Source organism: Tachyglossus aculeatus, chromosome X1, assembly GCF_015852505.1.
Source record: "Tachyglossus aculeatus isolate mTacAcu1 chromosome X1, mTacAcu1.pri, whole genome shotgun sequence".
Classification (NCBI taxonomy): Eukaryota; Metazoa; Chordata; class Mammalia; order Monotremata; family Tachyglossidae; genus Tachyglossus; species Tachyglossus aculeatus.
In genome coordinates, this window is record NC_052101.1 from 53,061,209 (window position 1) to 53,083,560 (window position 22,352).

At 50.6% G+C, this 22,352-nt stretch overlaps 2 protein-coding genes across 7 annotated transcripts in view; one reads left to right on the plus strand and one right to left on the minus strand.

Moving 5' to 3' along the window:
- PKD2L2 (polycystin 2 like 2, transient receptor potential cation channel) overlaps positions 1-16,104 on the plus strand; it is a 32,332-nt gene extending 16,228 nt beyond the window's left edge. The window contains exons 8-15 of the mRNA XM_038771696.1: positions 620-801; positions 2,802-2,922; positions 3,483-3,584; positions 10,700-10,785; positions 11,357-11,411; positions 12,829-12,953; positions 14,496-14,612; positions 15,269-16,104. Coding sequence (XP_038627624.1) covers positions 620-801; positions 2,802-2,922; positions 3,483-3,584; positions 10,700-10,785; positions 11,357-11,411; positions 12,829-12,953; positions 14,496-14,607 — 783 coding nt within the window. The 3' untranslated portion in view covers positions 14,608-14,612; positions 15,269-16,104. The remainder of the gene's footprint in view (positions 1-619; positions 802-2,801; positions 2,923-3,482; positions 3,585-10,699; positions 10,786-11,356; positions 11,412-12,828; positions 12,954-14,495; positions 14,613-15,268) is intronic.
- A 1,669-nt stretch (positions 16,105-17,773) lies between these two features.
- FAM13B (family with sequence similarity 13 member B) overlaps positions 17,774-22,352 on the minus strand; it is a 92,889-nt gene continuing 88,310 nt past the window's right edge. For all 6 annotated transcript variants that reach the window (XM_038772636.1, XM_038772634.1, XM_038772635.1 and 3 more), the window contains one exon: positions 17,774-20,433. In XM_038772636.1, the coding sequence (XP_038628564.1) occupies positions 20,310-20,433 (124 nt within the window). In that variant the 3' untranslated portion in view covers positions 17,774-20,309. The remainder of the gene's footprint in view (positions 20,434-22,352) is intronic.

Genomic DNA, 22,352 nt, shown 5'->3' on the forward strand with positions numbered 1-22,352 from the left:
TGAATGTACGGAAGAGCTGGCAGGGGTGATGGGCATGGTTGTCAATAAGGGAGGAGAAATAGTTTTGTCTGACAGAGGAGAGGGCTGAGTTAAGGCAGGAAAGGAGAAACTTGAAGTGAACGAGGTTGGCATGGTGTTTAGACGTTCGCCAGCAGCGTTGGGCAGCTTGAGCATAAGAGCGAAGGAGACGGACAGTGGCAGTGATCCAGGGCTGTGGGTTAGTGGTACGAGAGCGACGAAGGGAAAGGGGAGCAAGTGAGTCTAGCTGAGTAGAAAGGGTAGAGTGTTTCCCAAGTGTTTCCAAGAACAACTCTCTGGGATCCCTGGAAGATCCATTCCTCAGAAACATCAAACAGCCCTGGGCTGGGCTTCAGTTGAATGGTGGTGGCTGCAATGGGAGTGTAGGGACTTGGAGTGCACTGAATAGACAAGGCTCTCAATCCTGCATGGAAAGAACAGGAGAAATGATGGGCTTTAGGACCCAGAGGGGGCTGACCATGGTCCTGGTTGGGGGGATATGGGGGAGCTGGGAGGATTTAGGATTGAGCACTCTGGTAATATCACACATGCGAGCAGTTGATTGGGCTTCATGTTGCTTTGTTTTGACGCTCTCTCCCAGATATTCAAATTCATCAGTTTCAATAAGACGATGTCCCAGTTGTCATCCACCTTGTCCCGCTGCGCCAAAGACATCATTGGCTTCGCCATCATGTTTTTCATCATCTTCTTTGCTTATGCTCAGTTTGGATACCTGGTCTTTGGCTCCCAGGTTGAAGAGTTTTCCACTTTTCCAAACTGCATGTATGTTCTTTTTTTTAAATCAAGGGTTAATATGAATTTCGGTTAAATACCCAGCACTAAGAAAGTGCTAAGCCTTTTCCCATTTTCCCTTCGAGGATTTCCTTTAAAGAGAAGGAGTTACTCAAATCGGGTGTTATAAACCTAACTTTAGGTTTTCTGGCCAGGAACTCTAGCCCTTTGGGGCAGTTATTGCAAGCCAGAAGTGTGTGTACTGTGGGCTAGTGAACCTTTGGAGTGGGGGTCGAGCACACAGTGGCAGCCTCCACCTGCCCTGTGTGGGCAATTGAGTCCAAGTGGGCTGGGTCACAGCTACTGGCATGGAGGGGCATGGAGGGGCAGGGGGACCTTCACCCTGACGACTTCTCTCACACATGCCTCACCGCCTTGTTTGGGGTTGGGGACCATGGCATTGCAGTTACAGCTCTGGTACTTCCACAGGCTGCATTTACACCTGCCCAGAGCCTCCTGGGACAAAATGTTCCCTTTGGAGCTTTCAGGCTCAGCTCACAGGAACAATGTGCATGCCCAGACGCACCACACCACAGCGTATACATGCGTCTCCAACACACACAGCCCAGACATACTGGACCTGTGTGTCTCCGGCCTGCTTTCAAAGCACATGTCCCTGGCACACGTGGTGGAGATGCACCATCTGTCTGTGTTCCCAACATGTATGGCAGGTACATCCCCCACGTGATTGGTACAGACTCATTGCATATGTTTGGTCTCCCACACATGATGCAGAAGCACCACATGCAGATGTCAGATACATGGAGCAGACATACGCACATGGCACAGACACACCGTACACTACATCCTCAGCACGCATCACAGTGAGGTTGGTGTTTTGCCTTGGGAATTGGGAATTGGCAGGGCCAAAACTATCTGGCCAGGGCAGACTGTATTATGATGGTCTCCTTTGGTTACCTTTGGGACCGGTGCAGCGGGGGGGAGGATGGACCCCCGGCTCCCAGGCAGCAGTCAAGAGTCGAGGGGTGGATGAGGAAGGCTCTCTCCCTGCTGCCACAGTAGGACACTGGAAAGGCCTGAGAGGCAATGAAGACCAGCCCAGCTTAGAACAGTGCTTGGCATATAGTAAGCACTTAACACATAGCATAATAATAATAATTATTATTAATAATAATAATACTTTTAAACACAAGGGCCCTGCACATCTTAGAACAAGCCCTCTAGAACCCACAGTCACTGGGTTGACCCCAGCAGTAGAGATTGGTGCAGATGTAGCCCAGGCTCTGTCCCAGCAGAGGAGAGCTTGAAGATTCCTCATGGCATCAGGAACTAGAGGAGACCGCCCACACTCACACTGGCCTCTGAGCTGGGGAATTAAATTAGGAAAGGCCTAGGTGCCAGGCAGGGTAACTAGAGAGCAGGTGCAGAAGACACCATTCCCCAACACTTACCTGTGGTATTCAGTGCTTACTACGTGTCTAGTACTGTACTGAGTACTGGGGTAGTCCCCATCCCACTTGGAACTCACAGTTTAAAGGGGAGGGAGAATGGGTACCTCATCCCCATTTTACAGATGAGGACTCTGAGGCTTGGAGAAGTGAAGAGACAGCAGGTGAGTGGCAGAGCCAGGATTAGAACTAAGGTCCTCTGATTCCCAGGCCAAGGCTCTCTCCACTAGGCCACACTTCTTTGAAGACTGGCCCTCTGTTAGTGGCAAAGCGACAGGCAGAGGGGCTGAAATGTTGCTTGGTTTTAACCCTTATTGCATCTGCGGTGCCACCTGCTCTTCATTGGTTAGGGCCATTCTAGATAACTGTGTCTCCTCAAGACTCCGCGGGCAGCAGGTCCCGTTCTTGGGCAACGTTAGCATCAGGTGGTGAGAGGTAGAGACTCGGAGCCATGCAGCAGTGGAGCCAGCAGGGAAGAGACCGCCGGAACGGAGGGGCCTCTCCACAGAGAGGTGCCAGCCATGGGGGAGGCAGGGAGGTACCTTCTTTTCTCAATTCTTTTCCTCTCTTTTTCCCCCAAAGATTTACCCAATTTCGAATCGTCCTGGGCGATTTCAATTTTGTCAGCATTGAGCAGGCCAACCGGGTCCTGGGGCCCATTTATTTCATCACCTTCGTCTTCTTCGTGTTCTTCGTGCTTCTGGTGAGTGTTGCTATTGTGCAGTGTCGCCTTCTGGGAGAGAGCAGGAAACATGGCAGCAAACCTTGCATTGGGTTAACTGCAGCTGCCCACTCTGACTCTGCTGCCACGCTGACCCGGGCACATGCTCTTAGAGCCAGGCAGACTGCAGCTGTTTGTGCCAGCAAGGCCTCCCTTACCATCATCATCATAATCATCATCATAACAACAACAATAATAATAACAATAATAACAGTGGTATTTAAGTGCTTACTCTCTGCCAGCCATTGAACTAACTACATCATCAGGTCAGACCGAGTTCCTGTCCCACATGGGGCTCATTGTCTAAGGAGGAAGGAGAGCTAATATCTCCATTTGACAGATGAGGAAATTCAATGTTGGTCACCCCGTCTAGATTCTGAGCTCCCCGTGGGCAGGGAATGTATCTACAAACTCTGTTGTATTGTACTCTCCCAAGCATTTAGTACAGTGCTCTGCACACAGTAAGTGCTCAGTAAATACCATGGATTGATTGATATGAATGTGTAACACAGACATTCTTTGCATATTCCGTTTCTCCATAGAACATGTTCCTGGCTATTATTAATGATACCTACTCTGAAGTGAAAGCTGACTTTTCTGTGATTAAAAGTCCAGACTTTGAGATCAGTGATCTCATTAGACAAGTAAGTATAATTCTCTGGCTTACTGAAAAGCCTCAAGCTTAAGGACTCTTTGGTTTTAGACCTCGTGTCTTCCTTAAACCCCAGTTCATTCCCTTTGTGCTGGGGCTTGTTGTTGACCGGGATTCTTTCTTCAAGCTGAAACGGGAAGGGTTTCCCCTGTTCTGCTGAGTGTGATTTTCTTGCTCAGACCTAGGCCAGTCTGGGGTGTTGGCAAGTCCAGAGGGGAGGAGAGGAGCTCATTGCAACCTGCCTGCTGTGCGGTGCAGTGATTGGGCTAACTTTGCCTTGTTCTGGCCTGAACATGGCTCAGGACCCTGTGTACCTGTCTGACCACATTGGCAGCAGGCTGCAGGGGGGCAGGAGGCAAGGGAGCAGGTGGCAGGGATGCAGATGGCAGGGGCACAGGCTGCTGGGGCTCAGGACAACCCTGCTCACGGTGACAAGGAGTGAGATGCCCATCCTCGCTACAGAGGATTGTTTTCTCCTTCATCTTTGGAGTCTGGGAAGTCTTGTCCTCAGAGTATTGAACCCAGAGAAAGGTCATTATTTAGATCAGCATTATAACAACAACAACAACAATAATAATAATGATAGTATTTATTAAGTACTACTAAGTGCCAGGCACTGTTCTAAGCACTGAGGTGGATACAAGCAAATTGGGTTGGACACTGTCCCACATAGGGCTCACAGTCTCAATCCCCATTTTACAGATGAGGTAACTGGGGCACAGAGAAGTTAAGCGACTTGCCCAAGGTCACACAGCAGACAAATGGAGAAACCAGGACTAGAACCCAAATCCTTCTGACTCCCAGGCTCACGCTCTATCCACTAGGCCGTACTGCTTCAAATGTAATCATTACATGATAATATAGATTTAGACTACACCTCTTTCCACTTTACAATATTCTCATAACAAATAGAGCAATAGGATAATAAAGCATTAATAAAAGCTGTTATTTTGAAATAACAAAATGAAATCAATAAACCATTCTAGGGTATATTTTGGGAGCTATGACAAATTGCTTCTTGAAGAATTAAATCCCCCCACTACTGTCTCTGGGCAATGGGGGAAATATGTGCTTCACAGATTCTCGAGAATATAAACCATAACTTTTCATTTTACTGCATTCTCACAAGTGCCTAGTGCACATTCATTCATTCATTCATTCAATCATATTTATTGAGCACTTACTGTGTGCAGAGCACTGGACTAAGCGCTTGGGAAGTACAAGTTGGCAACATATAGAGATGGTCCCTACCCAACAACGGGCTCACAGTCTAGAAGGGGGAGACATATTTAACACTCAAATACTATTGGTAGACTGGCTGTGAAGTTTGGGAAAGAGGTGGAAGGAGAAAGATGAGGCTGAAACTTTAGGGAAAAGCCACTATTTTACTTGCATTTCATGCTTTTCCTGACACACCTAAACTTTAGGCTGTTAGATCAGCATTTAGCCTTGTTTCAGAACCCATGAATTTTCCATTATACTTTGTCAAACTGTATTTTGTTTGTGATAACCACCGAGAGTCATGTTCATGACTGATATTGACGTTACTTATATAAAGCACTATATTAAAACAAGAATTCAAACTTGGGAGATCGTTTTTCTACAAAAACGTTCCCATGGTTTCAGCTACATTCTCTGTGCACATGCTTCCCAAATCTACCTCTCCAGTGCTGATCTCCCTCCTTCTCTGCAGTCTCATATTTCTTCCGGCCTTCAAGACATGTCTATTTGGATGTCCTCCCATTACCTCAACTTCTTATCTTCCCACCAAAACCCTGTCCTCACCCTGACTTTTCCATCACTGTAGACAGCACCACCATCCTTCCCATCTCACAAGCCTGTAACCTTGGCGTTATCCTTGACTGCTCTCTCTCATTCAACCTACATATTCAATCCATCACGAGAAGCAGCATGGCGTAGTGGATAGAGCATGGGCCTGGGAGTCAGAAGGTCAAGGGTTCTAATCCTGGCTCCGCCACTTGTCTGCTGTGCTACCTTGGGCAAGTCGCTTCACTTCTCTGGGCCTCAGTTACCTCATTTGTAAATTGGGGATTGAGACTGTGAGCCCCTTGTGGGACAGGGACTGTGTCCAACCCAATTTGTGTGCACCCACCCCAGAGCTTAGTACACTGCCTGGAATATAGTAAGTGCTTAATAAATACCATAATAATAATAATGGTATCTGTTAAGCACTTACTATGTGCCAAGCACTGTTCTAAGCACCGGGATAGATACAGGGTAATCAGGTTGTCCCATGTGGGGCTCACAGTCTTAATCCCCATTTTACAGATGAGGTAACTAAGGCACAGAAAAATTAAGTGACTTGCCCAAAGTCACACAGCTGACAAGTGGCAGAGCCGGGATTAGAACCCATGACCCCTGAGTCCCAAGTCTGTGCTCTTTCCATTAGCCATGCTGCTTCTCATCACTAAATCCTGTCAATTCAACCTGAACAACATCGCTAAAATCCGCCCTTTCCTCTCCATCCAAACTGCTATCAGATTAATCCAATCACTTATCCTAGCCCACCTTGATTACTGTATCAGCCTCCTTACTGACCTCCCAGCCTCCTGTCTCTGCCCACTCCAATCCATACTTCACTCAGCTGCCCAGATAATTTTTCTACAAAAACATTCAGGCTACACCTCTAGAAACTCCAGTGGTTGCCCATCCACCTCCGCATCAAACAAAAACTCCTCACCATTGGCTTTACAGCACTCCACCACCTTACCCCCTCCTACCTCACCTCACTACTCTCCTACTACAACCCAGCCCACACACTTCGCGGGACATCCAAGTAAGATGAATCGAAGGCAGAAGGAGACCGCAGAGAAGGAGAGAGATCAGGGCTGGAGATGTAGATTTGGGAATCATCCACATAGAGGTGCTAGTTGAAGCCATGGGAGTGAATGAGTTCTCCAAGGGAGTGGGTGTAGATGGAGAATAGAAGCGGACCCAGAACTGAGCTGTGAGGGACACCCACAGTTAGGGGATGGGAGGTAGAGGAGGAGCCCATGAAAAAGACTGAGAATGAGCGGCCTGAGAGATAGGAGGAGAACCAGGAGAGGACAGTGTCAGTGAAGCCAAGGTTGGATAATGTTACCAGAAGAAGGGGGTGGTCAACAGCATCGAAGGCAGATGAGAGGTCGAGGAGGATTATGATGGAATAGAACCCATTGAATTTGAAATCATTTGTGACCTTTGAGAGGGCGGTTTCTGTGGAGTGAAGGGGGTGAAGGGGGTGAAGGGGATGTTGCCGTTTTGTATTTCCCAAACGCTTAGTACAGTGCTCTGCACACAGGAAGCGCTCAATAAATACGATTGAATGAGTGAATGAATGAATGAAAGCTAGATTGGAGGGGGTCAAAGAGAGACTTGGAGGAGAGGAAATGGAGACAGCAGGTGTAGAGAAGCCGTGGGGTTATGGGAGGGTTATTTTAGAATAGGGAGACATGGGCATATTTGAAAGCAATGGGGAAGAAACCATTGAAAAGCCAACAGATGGTGGTCAGGGAGGGGAGAATGGAGGGGGCATTTGTTTTGATAAGGTGTGAAGGGATTGGGTTAGATGCGCAGGTGGAGGAGTTGGATTTTGAGAGAAGGTAGATCTCCTCTTGAAATACTGCTGGAGAAAGATGAGGGAGTTGAAGGGGCAGGAGGAGGTGGGGACTGGAGAGGAGCAAGGGGAGATTTTAGGGAGGTCACACCTGATAGTTTCAATTTGCTCAATAAAGTAGGTGGGCAGGTCTTTGGGGCAAGAGATGGGGGAGGTGAGGGGACAGGGAACAGAAGGGAAGTAAACATCTGGAATAACTGGTGAGGGCAATGGGCATGGGTGTCAGTAAGCTACAGAGAAGCAGCATGGCTCCATGGCAACAGCCCGGGCTTGGGAGTCAGAGGGCGCGGGTTCTAATCGCACCCCCGCCACTTGTGAGCTGTGGGACTTTGGGCAAGTCACATAATTTCTCTATGCCTCAGTTCCCTCATCTGTAAAATGGGGATGAAGACTGTGAGCCCCACGTGGGACAACCTGATTACCTTGTATCCCCCTGGTGCTTGGAACAGTGCTTGGCACATAGTAAGTGCTTAACAAATGCCATTATTATTATTATTATTATTATTATTATTATTATTATTATTATTATTATTCCTCAATGGGTTCGGCCCAAGGGCTTGGGCCCTCATCGGACAATGACAGTAATTCTCCTCAAGGGCCCCAGAGCTGCGTTTAATACCTCCCCCCACAAAAAAATAAACTTGCACCCCCCCATTTCCCCATCCTCAACCTTCCCTAGCCCCTCCATTCTTCCCTCACCTGCACCCCCAGTGTACTTCCCCAAATAAACATTTATTTGGGCAAACCCCAAAAAGGTGAAACAGCCCCTCAGGCACGTCGGTTGGTGCCTATTGACACATTTCTACTTGTTTTGTTTTGTTGTCTGTCTCCCCCTTCTAAATTGTGACCCCATTGTTGGGTAGGGATTGTCTCTGTTGCCGAATTGTACTTTCCAAGCTCTTAGTACAGTGCTCTGCACACAGTAAGCGCTCAATAAATACGATTGATTGACTGGGGAGCAAGAAGGAAGCCGACTCCTCCAAATCCTGTCGGCTCTTCCTACACAACATCTCTTGGATCCACCTTTTCCTCTGGACCCAAACCACGTAGTTGAATCACAGCTAGAGTATTTTCTCAGCGTCTTCAATGGTCTCCCTGCCTCTAGCCTCCGCCCCCTCCAACCTCGACTGCCCATGCCTACCCAAACAAGCTTCCTGAAGTGCTGCTGGGAAGCCCACATCTCTCCATTCCTCTGCCCTCTCCCTTAGTTCCCCTTCTCTCTCTGCATCGAGCAAAAACATACATTTGGATTCAAGGCTCTTCACCAACTCATCCCGCCTGTGATACACCCTCTCTCTTCACCCGTTCTCATTGTGACCTACCAAACTAACTTCTTACCTTGTCTCGCTCTTGACTCTCCCCTTTTTCATCCCCTCGCTCATACTATTCTCCCAGCATGGAACCCCTCCCTTCCCCAAATAATAATAATAATAATGATGGCATTTATTAAGTGCTTACTATGCCCAAATCTGACAGATGTCAGCTCTCTCTATATTTAGAGACCTCCTGAAAGCTCTCCTCCTCAAATAAGTCTTCCCTGATTAATTCCTAGTTTCCTAAGTCATAAGAACCCATTGGCCATGTCTAGCACTGATGCGCTTCCTTAAATTTGTTCTCGGCACTTATGGATGGATGTTTAGTCCGTTATACATTCAATTATTTAAGTAAATACTTTTAGGTCTGTCTCCCCAGTTAATGTGAAAACTCCTTGTGGTCAGGGAAGGTGTCACTTGCTTGATTTATGAATCCCAAGTGCTTCACATTATCCAACCTGGGCTTCGCTGACAATGTCGTTCATTCATTCAATCAATCATATTTATTGAGCACTTACTGTGTGCAGAGCACTGTACTAAGCCCTTCGGAAGTACAAATCAGCAACATACAGAGACGGTCCCCACCCAACAACGGGCTTGCAGTCTAGAGAAGGGGAGGGGGGCAGGAAGAAACAGAGAGGGGATGGGGGCAGGAAGAAACAGAGATGGGGAGGGGGGCAGGAAGAATCATTCATTCATTCAATCTTATTTATTGAGCACTTACTGTGTGCACAGCACTGTACTAAGCGCTTGGGAAGTACAAATCAGCAACATACAGAGACGGTCCCTACCCAACAATGAGCTCACCATCTAGCGAGGGGGAGGGAGGGCAGGAAGAAACAGAGAGGTGATGGGGGGGCAGGAAGAAAGAGAGAGGGGGGCAGGAAGAAAGATGTATTCTGGTCCTCCTCCTACCTCTTTGGCCTCTCATTCTCAGGCTCTTTTGCGGGCTCTTCCTCTGCCTCCCACCCGCTAACCATGGGAGTTCCTCGAGGTTCAGTTCTAGGTCCCCTTCTATTCTTCATCTATACCTATTCCCTTGAAGAACTCATTCACTCCCATGGCTTGGAACTTGGCATGAACTGCCTCCCTCTCAGTATGTCAGACCACCACTCTCTCCACCTTCAAAGCCTCATTAAAATCCTTATTAAAGTCCTCTAAGGGGCCTTCCTTCCCCGATTAAGCCCTCTTTCCCAAAATCCCTCTCTCTTCTGCATCACCCTCACACTTGGATCTGTACCCTTTAGGCACTTGATATTTAGCCTACTCTCAGCCTCACAGCACTTACGTATTTAGCCATAATTTATTTATTTCCATTTATAACAATATCTGTCTCCCACTCTAGACTTACCAGCCTCTTGTGGGCAGGAAACATGTCTAACAACTCTGCTGTACTGTGTTGTATTGTACTCTCCCAAGTGCTTAATCCACAGCAAGCACTCAATAAATTCCCTAGATTTCAAGGCACTCAAATCAACTCTCCACTCCCTCCCTAACCTCACTGATCTCCTTCTACAGCCCAGTCTGCACACTTCACTGCTATAACGCCAACCTCAATCTCATCTAGCTCACCGCCAACCCCATACCTATGTCCTCTCTTGTGCCTGGAACTCCCTCCCCCTTCACATCTGAAAGACCACCACTCTCGCCATCTTCAAAACCCATCTAAAATCACATCTCCTCAAGAGTCCTTCTGTGACTGAGCCCTTATCTTCCTACCCGCCTTCTCCTCTGCATCGCCTAGGCACTTGGCTGGGTACTCCTTAAGCACTCTGATACTCACCCCCAGCCCCACATTACTTACACACTACTATTTCCCCTATCTGTAATTGTGTTTAATGTCTTATCTCCCCATGAAGACTGTAAGCTCCTTGGGGGCAGGGATTGTGTCTACCAACGTTGTTCCATTGTACTTTCCCAAGCCTTAGTACACTGCTCTGCACACAGAGAACATTCACCAAATACCACTGATTGATTGGGGTAGAGGCAATCAGGTCAGGTCATAATTTGTAGTTCAGAGCTGGGAGGAGGCAGGGTTGGGGGGTTGTATCGGATAGGCGCCACGTTCTGATTCCGCTTCTCTCCCACAGACTGGCCCCCGCCCCCGGCCTCATGGGACCCCAGGCAGCAGGACCCATTCATGCTCCTTAGTCCTTGATTTTTTACAATTTTGTTCAGGGATACAACAAAGCGCTGGTGAAACTGAAACTGAAGAAAACCAAGATAGATGATCTTTATGGTCCCGAATTGCAAGACAAGGACTTGTAAGACTCTTTTTCCCATTTTTCTCTGTCTTCCCTCTCTTAGTCTAGTTTGAGAGAATTGGGTGAGTACTCTTCACTAGACTGGAAGTTCCTTGGGGGCAGGGATCACGTCCATCAACTCTGTTGTAGTGTACTCTGCCAAGGGCTTGGCACAGGCCTCTGCCCTCTGTAAGCACGCAACAAATACCATTGATCGATTCATGGGAACCACAAAGGCTGAAGGGTCTTGCCAGCCGCTCATCCCCACTGACCCGAGTGTAAACCCTCACTTCTGAGTTTATCTGGCCCTCTGCATCTGTTTTCTTATCCCTAAGCCTCTGGCCGTGGGCATGCAGTTTACCATCATCACTGGACTCAGTGATGGCTAACTCTTACATCCCGCTCACAGGTCCTGAACAGGTAAGGTTGTTACAGTCGCAGCAAAACGAAAAGAAATAGAATTTTTATCCTCAGTTCAGAACTGTATCTGTTGGTCGGTAGCGGCTGCTACCGCTGCCTCTCTCTTCCCATCCCGGGGCTGACTGGCTCATTGCGGGGCACGATCCTCCAACTCATCTGTTTTTCTCAAAAGGAAGGAAATGGAGGATTTGGCTTCACTCTCTGGAAAAGGAGTCATGGACGAAAAGGTAGGACCCCCCCACCCCCCACTTTCATTTTCCTAAAATAACATCTGAGGCTTTGGAATCCATTGCTTCAGACAAAGCTTTCAAAATGACTCCCCCCCGAAATACCGCTGCCCCATCCCTCCCTGGGGCTTGGGACCTGCCGTCCGGTTGAGTGCTCAGCCCAGCTGCGGCCCGCTCCGGGCTGGGTGTCTGGAATGGGTGGGCAGCACCCGGGACCCCCTAATGGCACAGCTCCCGGGCTCGATTCCAGCGGAGGGCAAAGAGAGAGAGCAGCTGAAGGAGCGGAACTCCTGCCCCAGACAGGAGTGCCCCTGCTTATGCCCATACTGGTGCTCTTGTTCTTCCCCAGGCCCTACACAGATCGAGGGCTGGCCCTGGCATCTGGCAAGGGCTGGGTCTCCCCTCCTGGTCCAGGATTAGGCTGCGGGCTGCTTTCCCCAAAGCTTGGGCTGCTCAGCCACACGGAGGAGCAGGAGACCCCACCTGAAGCTCCCTAGACCTCTGCCCAGAGGGAAGGCGCTGTCCCCAGCTCGGAAGTGTGAAGTGGTCACCGTTAGGTAACTGAGGAGCTACGGCCTGGGCCTAGGGCTGCAGGGGCTTGGCTGCTGGAGTCAGCCTCCATCTCCCTGCATGAGTCAGGCACCCTTTAACTGCAGGGCCAGGTGGCCGCTTTAGGCCAAGACCAGGTTCAGAAAGCAGGGTAGCACCACACACCTCCCAACCCGTGGAAGGTTGGGGGTGCCCCGGCTGGGTTCTCTGCAGGGACTGTGGCCACACGCATCATTTTTATCACCCTTTCAGTTCAAGGATGGGGGCTGATACCTTTGTTTTCTGGGACTCCAGCTGCTGCCCCTTAGGTTGCCAACCCCTGGAGGGCAAGGGCCCATTTCTGCCCTTTCTTTGCCCTCTCTCCGGGGCTTAGCGCAGGCCCCATGGGAAATAAAAACTGAGGTGGGTGAATGCCCACTGCCTTCTTGTCCCCGCCCCTTGCAGCTATGCCTGTCTTGCATAACTTGTACTTCCCAAGCGCTTAGTACAGTGCTCTGCACACAGTAAGCGCTCAATAAATACAATTGATTGATTGATTGATTGCATCAAGCCAAACTAGGTTCTCTGGTGAGGGAGGGAGGAGCAACAGTAGTGGTGGCAGCCAGAGTCTAAGGTGCCAAGGAGTCTGGGGAAATAAAGGCTGTAACTAAGCCCCCCGTGCTTGATCTACGGGCCGGCAGACAATCAATCGATGGTATTTGAGTGTTTGCTGGGTGCAGAGCACTGTACTGACTGCTTGGGAGAGTACGGCAGAGTCAGTAGACCTGGGCAGAGAGGAGCGTTTGCTTCCTTGTGCCGGGGCACTTCCCTGTGGAAGCCCACTAATCCGGGTGGCGGAACTCTACCCTTCCCTCTCCTGCTTGACCAGAGCATTCAGAGCGCGATCCGGATGAAAAAGTGGAGAGACAGGCTTCAGCAGAAGTATTACTCTCTAGAAGAGCCAGCTGCTTTCCTGGACCACGCAGAGCCCGTCAGCCAGCAAGAATTCCAGCAGTAAGATGGTGGAGGAAGGAGGCCTTTTTGCAAGCAGAGAACTAGGAGCCCCTGGGGACCAATGTGGGATGGGAACTGTCCATCCTGATGAACTTGCATCCACTCCAGCACTTGGTACAGTGTTCAGCACAGAGAAGGCGTTAACAAATGCCTTTTATTATTTAAATGGAAGCTACTGCTCTGTTTCCTTTGTTTATTGGGGCAGATGCTTCTAGCCTCACTTTGGAACTGAATTATCAGAGGCCCAAGAGCCTGTCCCCTCACTGCCCAAGGAGGCTGGCTCTAAGAAAGGAGGAGGTCCGAACACCTAGGGCAGCTTTCATCTCTAAGCAGCTCTAGGGCACCCACCCCTCCAACAGGACCACTCACTCTGGACCCCCTGGTCAGTGACTATGAATCAAGCCCCCCCACCCCCCCAGCCCCAGCCCCACCTCCTCTGCCAGCCCTCTACAAGGGGAACAAGATGAGCAAGGGCCTGTTCGTTCAGCTGTGAGTTTCCAGGTGTCCAGAACTTCTGGCATTGGAGAGACCCCCAGGGGACGGAGTGGCTTTACCTGATTTCTGGATCAGCAGTTGGCGGCTTGGGAGTCAAAGGACGTGGGTTCTAATTCCGGCTCTGCCACTTGTCTGCTCTGTGACCTCGGGCAAGCCACTTAATTTCTCTGCGCCTCAGTTACCTCATAATAATAATAATTTTGGTATTTGTTAAGCGTTTACTATGTGCAAAGCACTGTTCTAAGCACTGGGGACCAGGTTGTTCCATGCGGAGCTCACAATCTTAATCCTCATTTTACAGATGAGGTAACTGAGGCACAGAGAAGTTATAAATGACTTGCCCAAAGTCACACAGCCGACAAGCAGCAGAGCCGGGATTTGGACCCATGACCTCTGACTCCCAAGCCTGCGCTCTTTCCACTGAGCCACGCTGCTGGGATTAAGACTGTGAGCCCTAGGTGGGACAACCTGATTACCTTGTATCTACCCCAGTGCTTAGAACAGTGCTTGGCACATAGTAAGTGCTTAACAAGTATCATAATATTTATTATTATTATCATTAATCAGTGGAAAGAGCACGGGCTTTGGAGTCAGAGGTCATGGGTTCAAATCCTGGCTCTGCCCACTGTCAGCTGTGTGACTTTGGGCAAGTCACTTAACTTCTCTGGGCCTCAGTTACCTCATCTGTAAAATGGGGATTAAAACTGTGAACCCCATGTGGGACAACCTGATCACCTTGTATCCCTCCAGCGCTTAGAACAGTGCTTTGCACATAGTAAGCGCTTAACAAATGCCATCATCATTATTATTATTAGCAGGACGAGGGGGGCTGGGGAGAGGAGAGCCTGAGAGCATGCACACACACACATACACACCCACCCCCATGCATGCTGGGGATAGGAGAGCTGAAGCACGTGCACTTCCCCTGACTCCACCAGACAGCCGCTCCGTCTGTCCAGAGGAGCCCCAACAGAAAGGAGGAGAGCATGGAATTGGGGGCAGTGTTGGGCTTCAGCCTTCTCACTTCAACATCTGACCACATTCCAGGCTCTTTTTATACATGACCGAGCTGGAGAAGCAATTACACTACCTCAGTTCCAAGCTGAACCACGTGATGAAGAAGATCTCTGCCACTAATGAGGCAGCCACAAAGACGTGAGTGAGGTACGTCCCGAGGATGGCAGCCCCACGTCTTTTCCCTGAGGCTGGGGGTCTGAGAGGGTGCTAGGAATCTCTCTGGACTCGGTTGGCCCGTACTTCCAAGGGTGTCCCGAAAGGCTTTGCTCCTTTCACCGCTCATCCCATGAGCACAAGGAAACGGTCCCAAATGGTAAAGACTTGGGCATCCAGACCCATTTCATTTTGGCTCGTGGGTAGAGGGGGACATGGCAGAGCCATGGCAGAGCCCTCGTGTGCCATGGTCACACAGCTGACCACGTCAGTGACCAGAGCATGCTGCCTGCTTCCTACTTTACCCTGGCTCTGCTTGGCCCCAGCTAGATGCTCTAGACACATCCCCGGGCTTAATAGGGGTTCTGTCAAGAACCAGAGAAATTAAAGCGGGAAAGATGCCAGCTAGGTATAAGACCAAATTTCCAACGAGCTGAGGCTGCGGGGGTCCTGGAAGGATGGAGGAAGCTGGGGGCAGGAGGGGAGGTAGCGGCGGGGGCTGGATGCCCACCACGGCAGACTCCATTTTCTCTGGTAACTGGGCTCCAAGGCAACTGTAATTCCGACTCCTGTGGCTGGTCTTGCTAAGGTAAAGGGGCCTTTCCAGCTGATCGGTTCCTGCCCTCAGGAAATTTTTTGGCTTTCAGTAGCAGTGGAATGAGACCACAGAGAAACCATTCATTTCTGGTCGGCCCAACTGTTCAAGCAAATTGGAACTCTCTCCAACTATGGGCCAGGGCCTCCCTCCGATGCTGCAAACTGCTCGTCAGACCGACATCAAATCCATCCCTCGCGCATAACCCAGCCGACAGGACACGAGGAACTATGCCAGTGAGCGGAACGGAACTCTCTGCTGTCTTCTGGCAGAAATGGTGGGGGTGGTGTCAGTGAGCAGGGCGTCCTTCAGGGTGGGAGGACAGTGGTCCAGGAACCCAGGGGAGAAAGTGAGCAAGGGGGAGGATGGATACAGCCAGCCCCACCCCCCGACTGTACTTCCCTTGGGTCCGGCATCAGGGTGGGTGCCGTAAGTCCCTCTCTTCCCCGCCATGCCTGCAGGCAGACCTCGGTGCCAGGCCAGTGGGACACCTACTGCTCCCGCCCCAGCTTCCAGGGTAGGGGCCAGACTTCCCACTGAGCAACTCCAGGCCCTGCAGACTTCACAGGAAGATGGAAGCAGCCCCCTCGCCTCAAGCCAAAGAAAGCAGCCAGATGACCCGTGGTGGTGGTCTGCCACCACCACTGAAACCACCCCCTTGTTGGGGGCCCTACAAAGTCAAGGCTTCCCAAAGAAGTTCCCTGAATAAAGTGCTTCACAAACATTTCCTCCTGCTCCCAGGCACGAGAGAAAAGCCTGAGGTCCAGAATGGACGTGGACCACCACTGATTTAAACTTCAGAAATCCTTCTAAACCAGGAATCCCATCAGAGCCCGACCTGTGATCTGACGCTTCAAAGCCAGTAGGGCCCCTGGGGTTTTGGTCTAGTAAAATGACCAAAGTTGATCATCACTCTTGTTGCTGCTTTAATCGCCCAGTTTTTTTTTGGGGGGGCAGCTCTGCGCCCCCACTGGGTGTGGATCACCAGCCACTGACTGATGGGGGGGGGGGGGCGGGGGGCAAGCTTGAGGCCCTCAGAGGGAGCGATCCAGGGTGGTGGGATGCAGGTGACTTGGGCTCAAGAGGCCCGACCCTCCTGGAGAGGAAGGTGGAGGACCTAGCCGGGAAGAGGCATCCTGGAGCTCCAAAAGGGAGGGGGGAAGGAAGGATAGGGCGGGGCAGAGACAGCTACTGGTTGGGTCTATCCTCTCCAGGAGATATGTGAATTCAAGAGGGAGGAAAGCCACTGGTCTCCAAGCCACTTTGCCTGAGGACCGGGTGACTTTGAGGGCAGTCCTGCAGGCTGACCCACAATTCCCCAGAGGGCCTGACTACCGCTCGGGCACCCCTGGAATTAGAGCTGCTACCAATCAACCAGTGCTTATTGAGCACCTGTATGCAGCAAGTACTGTACTAAGCACTTGGGACTGCCCAAGAGAATCAGCAGACATGACTCCTGCCTCCTAAAGAGCTTACAAGCTAGTGAGGGAGACTCTAAAATTACAGATAGGAATGAAAAGGGGATACGTGTACTTTTCCAAGTGCTTAGTACAGTGTGATCTGCACACGGTAAGCACTCAACCAAGACCATTCATTGATTGATTGATGCTCAAGAGCTGGGCAGGGAAGATACAGATACAGGTGCTTGGGAAGGTGATGCTTAACAGCCAGCAGCAGTGGGGAGTTGGGGGTAACGGAAGCTGGGGAGAGGAGAGATTAACTGGGGGAAAAGCCTCCTGCATTAGTTGATTTCAGAAGGGCTTGGACAATGGTGAGAGTGGTAGTCCGACAGGTGAAGCGGGGAGGGGATCCAGGAAGAGGGGAGTGTGAGCAAGGGGTCAACGTTGAGAGAAATGTGAACAAGGCAGTGAAATGGGAGTTGACCAGACTGCTGTCATCTCCTGGCCCTGAGCCCATTTGCTGACGTTCTTACAAGGAGCTTCAAATTGCCCACTCAGGGCACTTCTGTGATCTGAAACCAATCTGTTCCCCAAGGTTCTTTAATCCTCCAAAACCCCCATGAGGAAACTCCTCCCCGGCTGTCCTTCCCTTAGCCCGATGAGCCTTTCCACAGTCTCTCTCGGGACACCCTTGCAGCTGCCTCTCCCTGGGATTCCATGATGCCTCCCCAACCCCTGTGCCCAGCAGTGGTCAGAGCCTCTCAGTCCACTCTGTCCCAGCGGGGGCCCCCTGTGTCCCCATGATTGGGCAGGGGAAGCAGCGTGGCCTCCTGGAAAGAGCACGAGCCTGTGGAGTCAGAGGACATAGAAGTTTTCATCCTGGCTTGGCCACGAACCAGGCTGTATGACCTTGGGAGAGTCATTTAACTTCTCTTAGAAGTACCCTCGCTTCCCTTATCTGCAAAATGGGAATACCTGTTCTCTCTTGGTTGTCTTGCACCTAGTGTTTAGTACAGTGCTTGGCTCATAGCACTTAGACACCACCATCATCAGGGGCCACGAGAGGGGCACTCTGCCAGGACAGAGTGGCAGAGAGGGGCTCCCACTACAGCTTTCTGCAGTCCCTCTCCCCTGATGTGTAAACAGGAAACACAGGACAATAAGGATTAAGGAACTTTTATTACAAAACTCTATACAGTGAAGTGGCAGACAAAACAATGCAATTCTAGCCGGTGGATGCACATATCTCTATCATGTCGACATATGGAGACAGAGAGCTATTTCTATATAGTTTCTACTTGAATCCAGGTGAAATTCTGTGACATCCCCAAATGCCTAATTCTACCAACTACTGGTCAACAAGGACACCCATAACACTAACAGCATAACCAGTTGCCAGGCAGGCTTCACTATTCTTCGTGGCAGCAGCAAGAGCCACAGCCAAAGAATACACACGCCAGGGAGTGGCTGTTAGCTCCCACGGGAAACCAGGTGGCTCGCTCACTTAGAAAAATAGGGGAATCAGATCCATCTACACATTAAAAAGGAGGAATATATTATTTCAAACATTTAACTAGTGCATACTGACATCCGGCCTGTGGCATACCTAGAACACATGCATTCAGGTCCAACGACATAGAGTGCACACTGGTGTCGATGCAGGGAGAGACCCATGTCCATGGCCTGACAGAAACCTGACTGACAAGCACAGCGACGGCACCCCAGGGCCAGATGAAAGGGTTAAACGGTCTCGGGTTAGTTTCCAAGCTCACTTCTCTAGGTATGCTACGGATCATCTTGCGGAAGAAAAAAGGAAACCATCAAAACATGGCAAATTCGAGGGCTTCTCTTCAAATTTGCAAACCACATGCCCACCGTCACATTGAAAAAAACCAAAAGCAACAACAGAACACAACAAAAACCCAATAAGAAAAAAGAAGAGGGTTTACATACATACGCACGCACGCAAACACACGCACGCACACACAATTCAAAGCACTAGAAATCCTACTCACTTTGAACACATTCCATGTGCTTACGGAACAGTCCCGTGAGTGTGAGAAGGACTGTGCTCTCACTCCTTGTGCCGGCCATGGCGGGGGTGGAGAAGTCCTTTTGGGGTCTTTCCTGCAGCAAGCAGTGCCGACCGGAGCTTGTCAGAAAGCCCTGTGGGAGGGCCCACAGCTGGCTTAGCACTGCAGAAAGCGCCAACGAGCGCATGAACGAATCAACACTTGGGACTGGTTTTGCCTGACCGCAGCCCGCCATTAACGACTGCTGGGCGGCCCAGCACAGGTGGATGAGACGATTGTTGAGCACGGAGGGGACCGCCGCCCAAACAGCGGCGGGGAAGCGCTGGTCCACCGGGGGCTGGGTGTGACCAAGGAGAGGATCTGCGAGAAACCCCCAGGCCGGACCACTGCTCTCTCTGTTCTCTGGGATGCGGTGGGCGGGATTTGGAGACCCCCCACTGCCCCCAACACCGGGCACCGAGGGACTCCGAAGCTGCAGTGATATTAGCCCTTGTTCCGACAGTCGCGTCGGGAACGGGAGAATTCTGTGGTGGACCAAAGCCGGCCGGGGCCCGGTAGAACCAGCCTGGCCCGGGCGCCATCCACTCTCCCCTACACTGAAGTTATTAGCAAGTCTCTGCATACCTTCTGGAGGGAAGAGATGCAAGAGATCCAATTTAGACCAACCGGTCACCACTCGGGCATGAAACACTGACCGAGAAGGAGGAACACCAGTAACAGAAGTCCGGAGGCAGGTAGGTGAGATGCCGATTCAGTTTTCCAAATTTTCCGGGAGCGTGGAGGTGGGTTTCTTGTCGTGCTAAGCACAGTCACTCGCCAGTCTGCCTGAAAGCCACCTGCCCCCAGGAGCTGTGGCCGCTGAATAGCTGAGCATTCTGTGGGTTTGAGGACCCATCGCTTCTGGGGAAGGATATCAGACTTACTTCACCGGCAGGACGTGGGCCGAACGCTGTTCCCTAGCCGGGCTGGAAGAGGAATTTCAGTTCGGTTTTTCGACAGGCCACAGAACCCAGTTCACTCCACGGCTTCATTTCTGTTGGCTTTTCTCTCACTCTGCCTGTTGTTCTGGTAGTAAGAAAAGGCAACCGGGGGAGTTTGACACGGCATGAAGATCTAGATCTTAAGTATTCTTCAACAATGCCAAAATGTTGGTAATACAAAGCTTGTAAATTTCCGAAGTCCTCAACAGATGAAAGGATAAAGTTCTAGTCTTTTTGCAAATGGGATGGAACAGTAATATGATACACAGAAGGGAGCGGCATGTCTGCTAGAGGGGGAGGCAGGTGAAGGGAGAACGAGAGCATGGTCTCCACTGACTTGGGGCATCTGACCTGGTCCCGAGAGTGAGCCTGCTTTGCCCTTGGATTAGAACCAGTGGCGGCCCCAAGACCAAGTGTACAGAGCCGAGGCTTTGGATAGTGCAGGACAAAAGGAACTCAAGCACCAGGTAAACATACACGAAATCAACCCCAGGCAAAATCTCTCTCTCTCTCTCAAACCTGCACACCCCTCCCAACACACACATACGCTCACGCTCGCAAACACACACACGCACTCACACGCACTCTCACACATACACACACACACACACACGCACACACACACGCACGCACAAAACGTCTGGGAAGCCGATGGGCTTTTTTGGGTGTTGGTGAAGCAGCATTTAGATCGACTTGTAAGAATCTTGCTTGCTGATGAGAACTTCAAGGAGCCTGAGCTTGGCCTTAATTTTCTTATACTCCCTGTACTCTTCTTGCATCGGAGCACGGTCTTCCTTCTGGGCGGTCCTGGAAAAATACAAAGCGACACTTTGGAAAAGGCAGCGGGGGTCTCTCGAGCCCACAGAACCCACAGGCTGGGTTAGAGAGGTCCTGCTTTGGAGGGCCGAGTCTATGGCAAGAGGCAGAATTCGTGCCCCCCTCCCCCCATCCCGCCCCCGCTTCTGCTCTGTGGGACTTTAGGGCAGAAAGGCATATGTCTAGGGGATCCTTTCCGCCATCACACACCATGACACTCCAAATTTGGTTTCTATGACCGCCACGGGAGGGAGCTGTGCCCCCACACCCAAAAGCTCCGGGAGGCCCAAGCCCAAGAACCACTTGGTTACATCACTTCTTCACCAAGGATCCTTTGGAACAACATTAGACACTACCTCAAATCCAACTCTTGCCCTCAGGCCTTTCTTCAATATCCATGCCAGCTCACTGAGGAGGAATTTCCAGTCTGTCAGCTCCCAGTTTGGAGCAGTTGGGAAATGGCCAGTTTCTCCTGCTGCCAATTCTACCGACTGAGGCTGCTGACCTAATTCCCCAACGTGTGAACGCACACCGCAACCTGTCATGACCACCTACTCCCAACTACCACACCCAGTTTTCTCTCACTGATGTCCCAAGCCTCCCGTCCTCCCTACCGATACCCAACCCCACCTGCTCCCCACCCTTTGGCTCCACATACCTGGGGCTTCTGAAACCCCTGTGCCCTAGTGAGCAAACATCCCTCCATCCTACACCTTTTCCTGGCCCATCACTCCTCCTCCTCATCAAGAGGATGAGGATTAGAGAAGCAGCATGGCTTAGTGGAAAGACCATGGGCTTGGGAGTCAGAGGTGGATTCTAATCCCGGCTCCGCCACTTGTCTGCTGTGTGACCTTAGGCAAACCACTTAACTTCTCTGGGCCTCAGCTACCTCATCTGTAAAATGAGGATTAAGACTGTGAACCCCATGTGGGACAACCTGATTACCTCGTATCTACCCCAGTGCTTAGAACAGTGCTTGGCACATAGTAAGCACTTAACAAATACCATCATTATTATTACCAAGGATACCTGGCTCAGCTCGGCCAACCCTTCATGATGCCCTGTCACACTCTCCCGAGGGGGTGGGGCTGGGGTAGGGATGGCCTTTGCCTTCTCACACTCCTAATGCTGCTTTTACACCACCTCTCATCTGCACAACATCCAGATCCCACAACAAGTACCTCGGCCACCCACTCTGTCTTCTTCGAGTTGCCATCACCTACTGACCTCCTGGTCCCACCTCCACATTTCCAACAGATTTTCATGTCATGGCTTCATTAACACTGTCCTCTCCTATCTTTCTGGATGCTATTTTTCAATCTCTTACACGGTCTCCCCGTCTGCCTCCTACCCTCCAACTATGAGAGTCCCTCGAAACTGAGTTCTGGGTCCCCTTCCATTCTCCATCTACATCCGCTCATTTGGAGAACTAATTTTCTCCCGTGGCTTCAACTACTTCTTCAACTACTTCTCCCATGGAGAAGCAGTGTGGCTCAGTGGTAAGAGCACAGGCTTGGGAGTCAAAGGTTGTGGGTTCGAATCCCGGCTCCACCACTTGTCAGCTGTGTGACCTTAGGCAAGCCATTTAACTTCTTTGTGCCTCAGTTACTCCATCTGTAAAATGGGGATTAAGACTGTGAGCCCCACGTGGGACAACCTGATCACCTTGTATCCCCCGCGGCGCTTAGAACAGTGCTTTGCACATAATAAGCGCATAACAAATACCATTAAAAAAAGAAAAAAAAACTACCATCTCTATATGGATGATTCCGAAATCTACATCTCCAACCCATATCTCTCTCCTTCTCTGCAGTCTCGTGCTTCCTCCAGCCTTCAGGACATTTTCAATTGGGTGTCCTGTTGACACCTAAAACTAAACATTGTTCAAAACCAAACTCTTCCCACCCAAA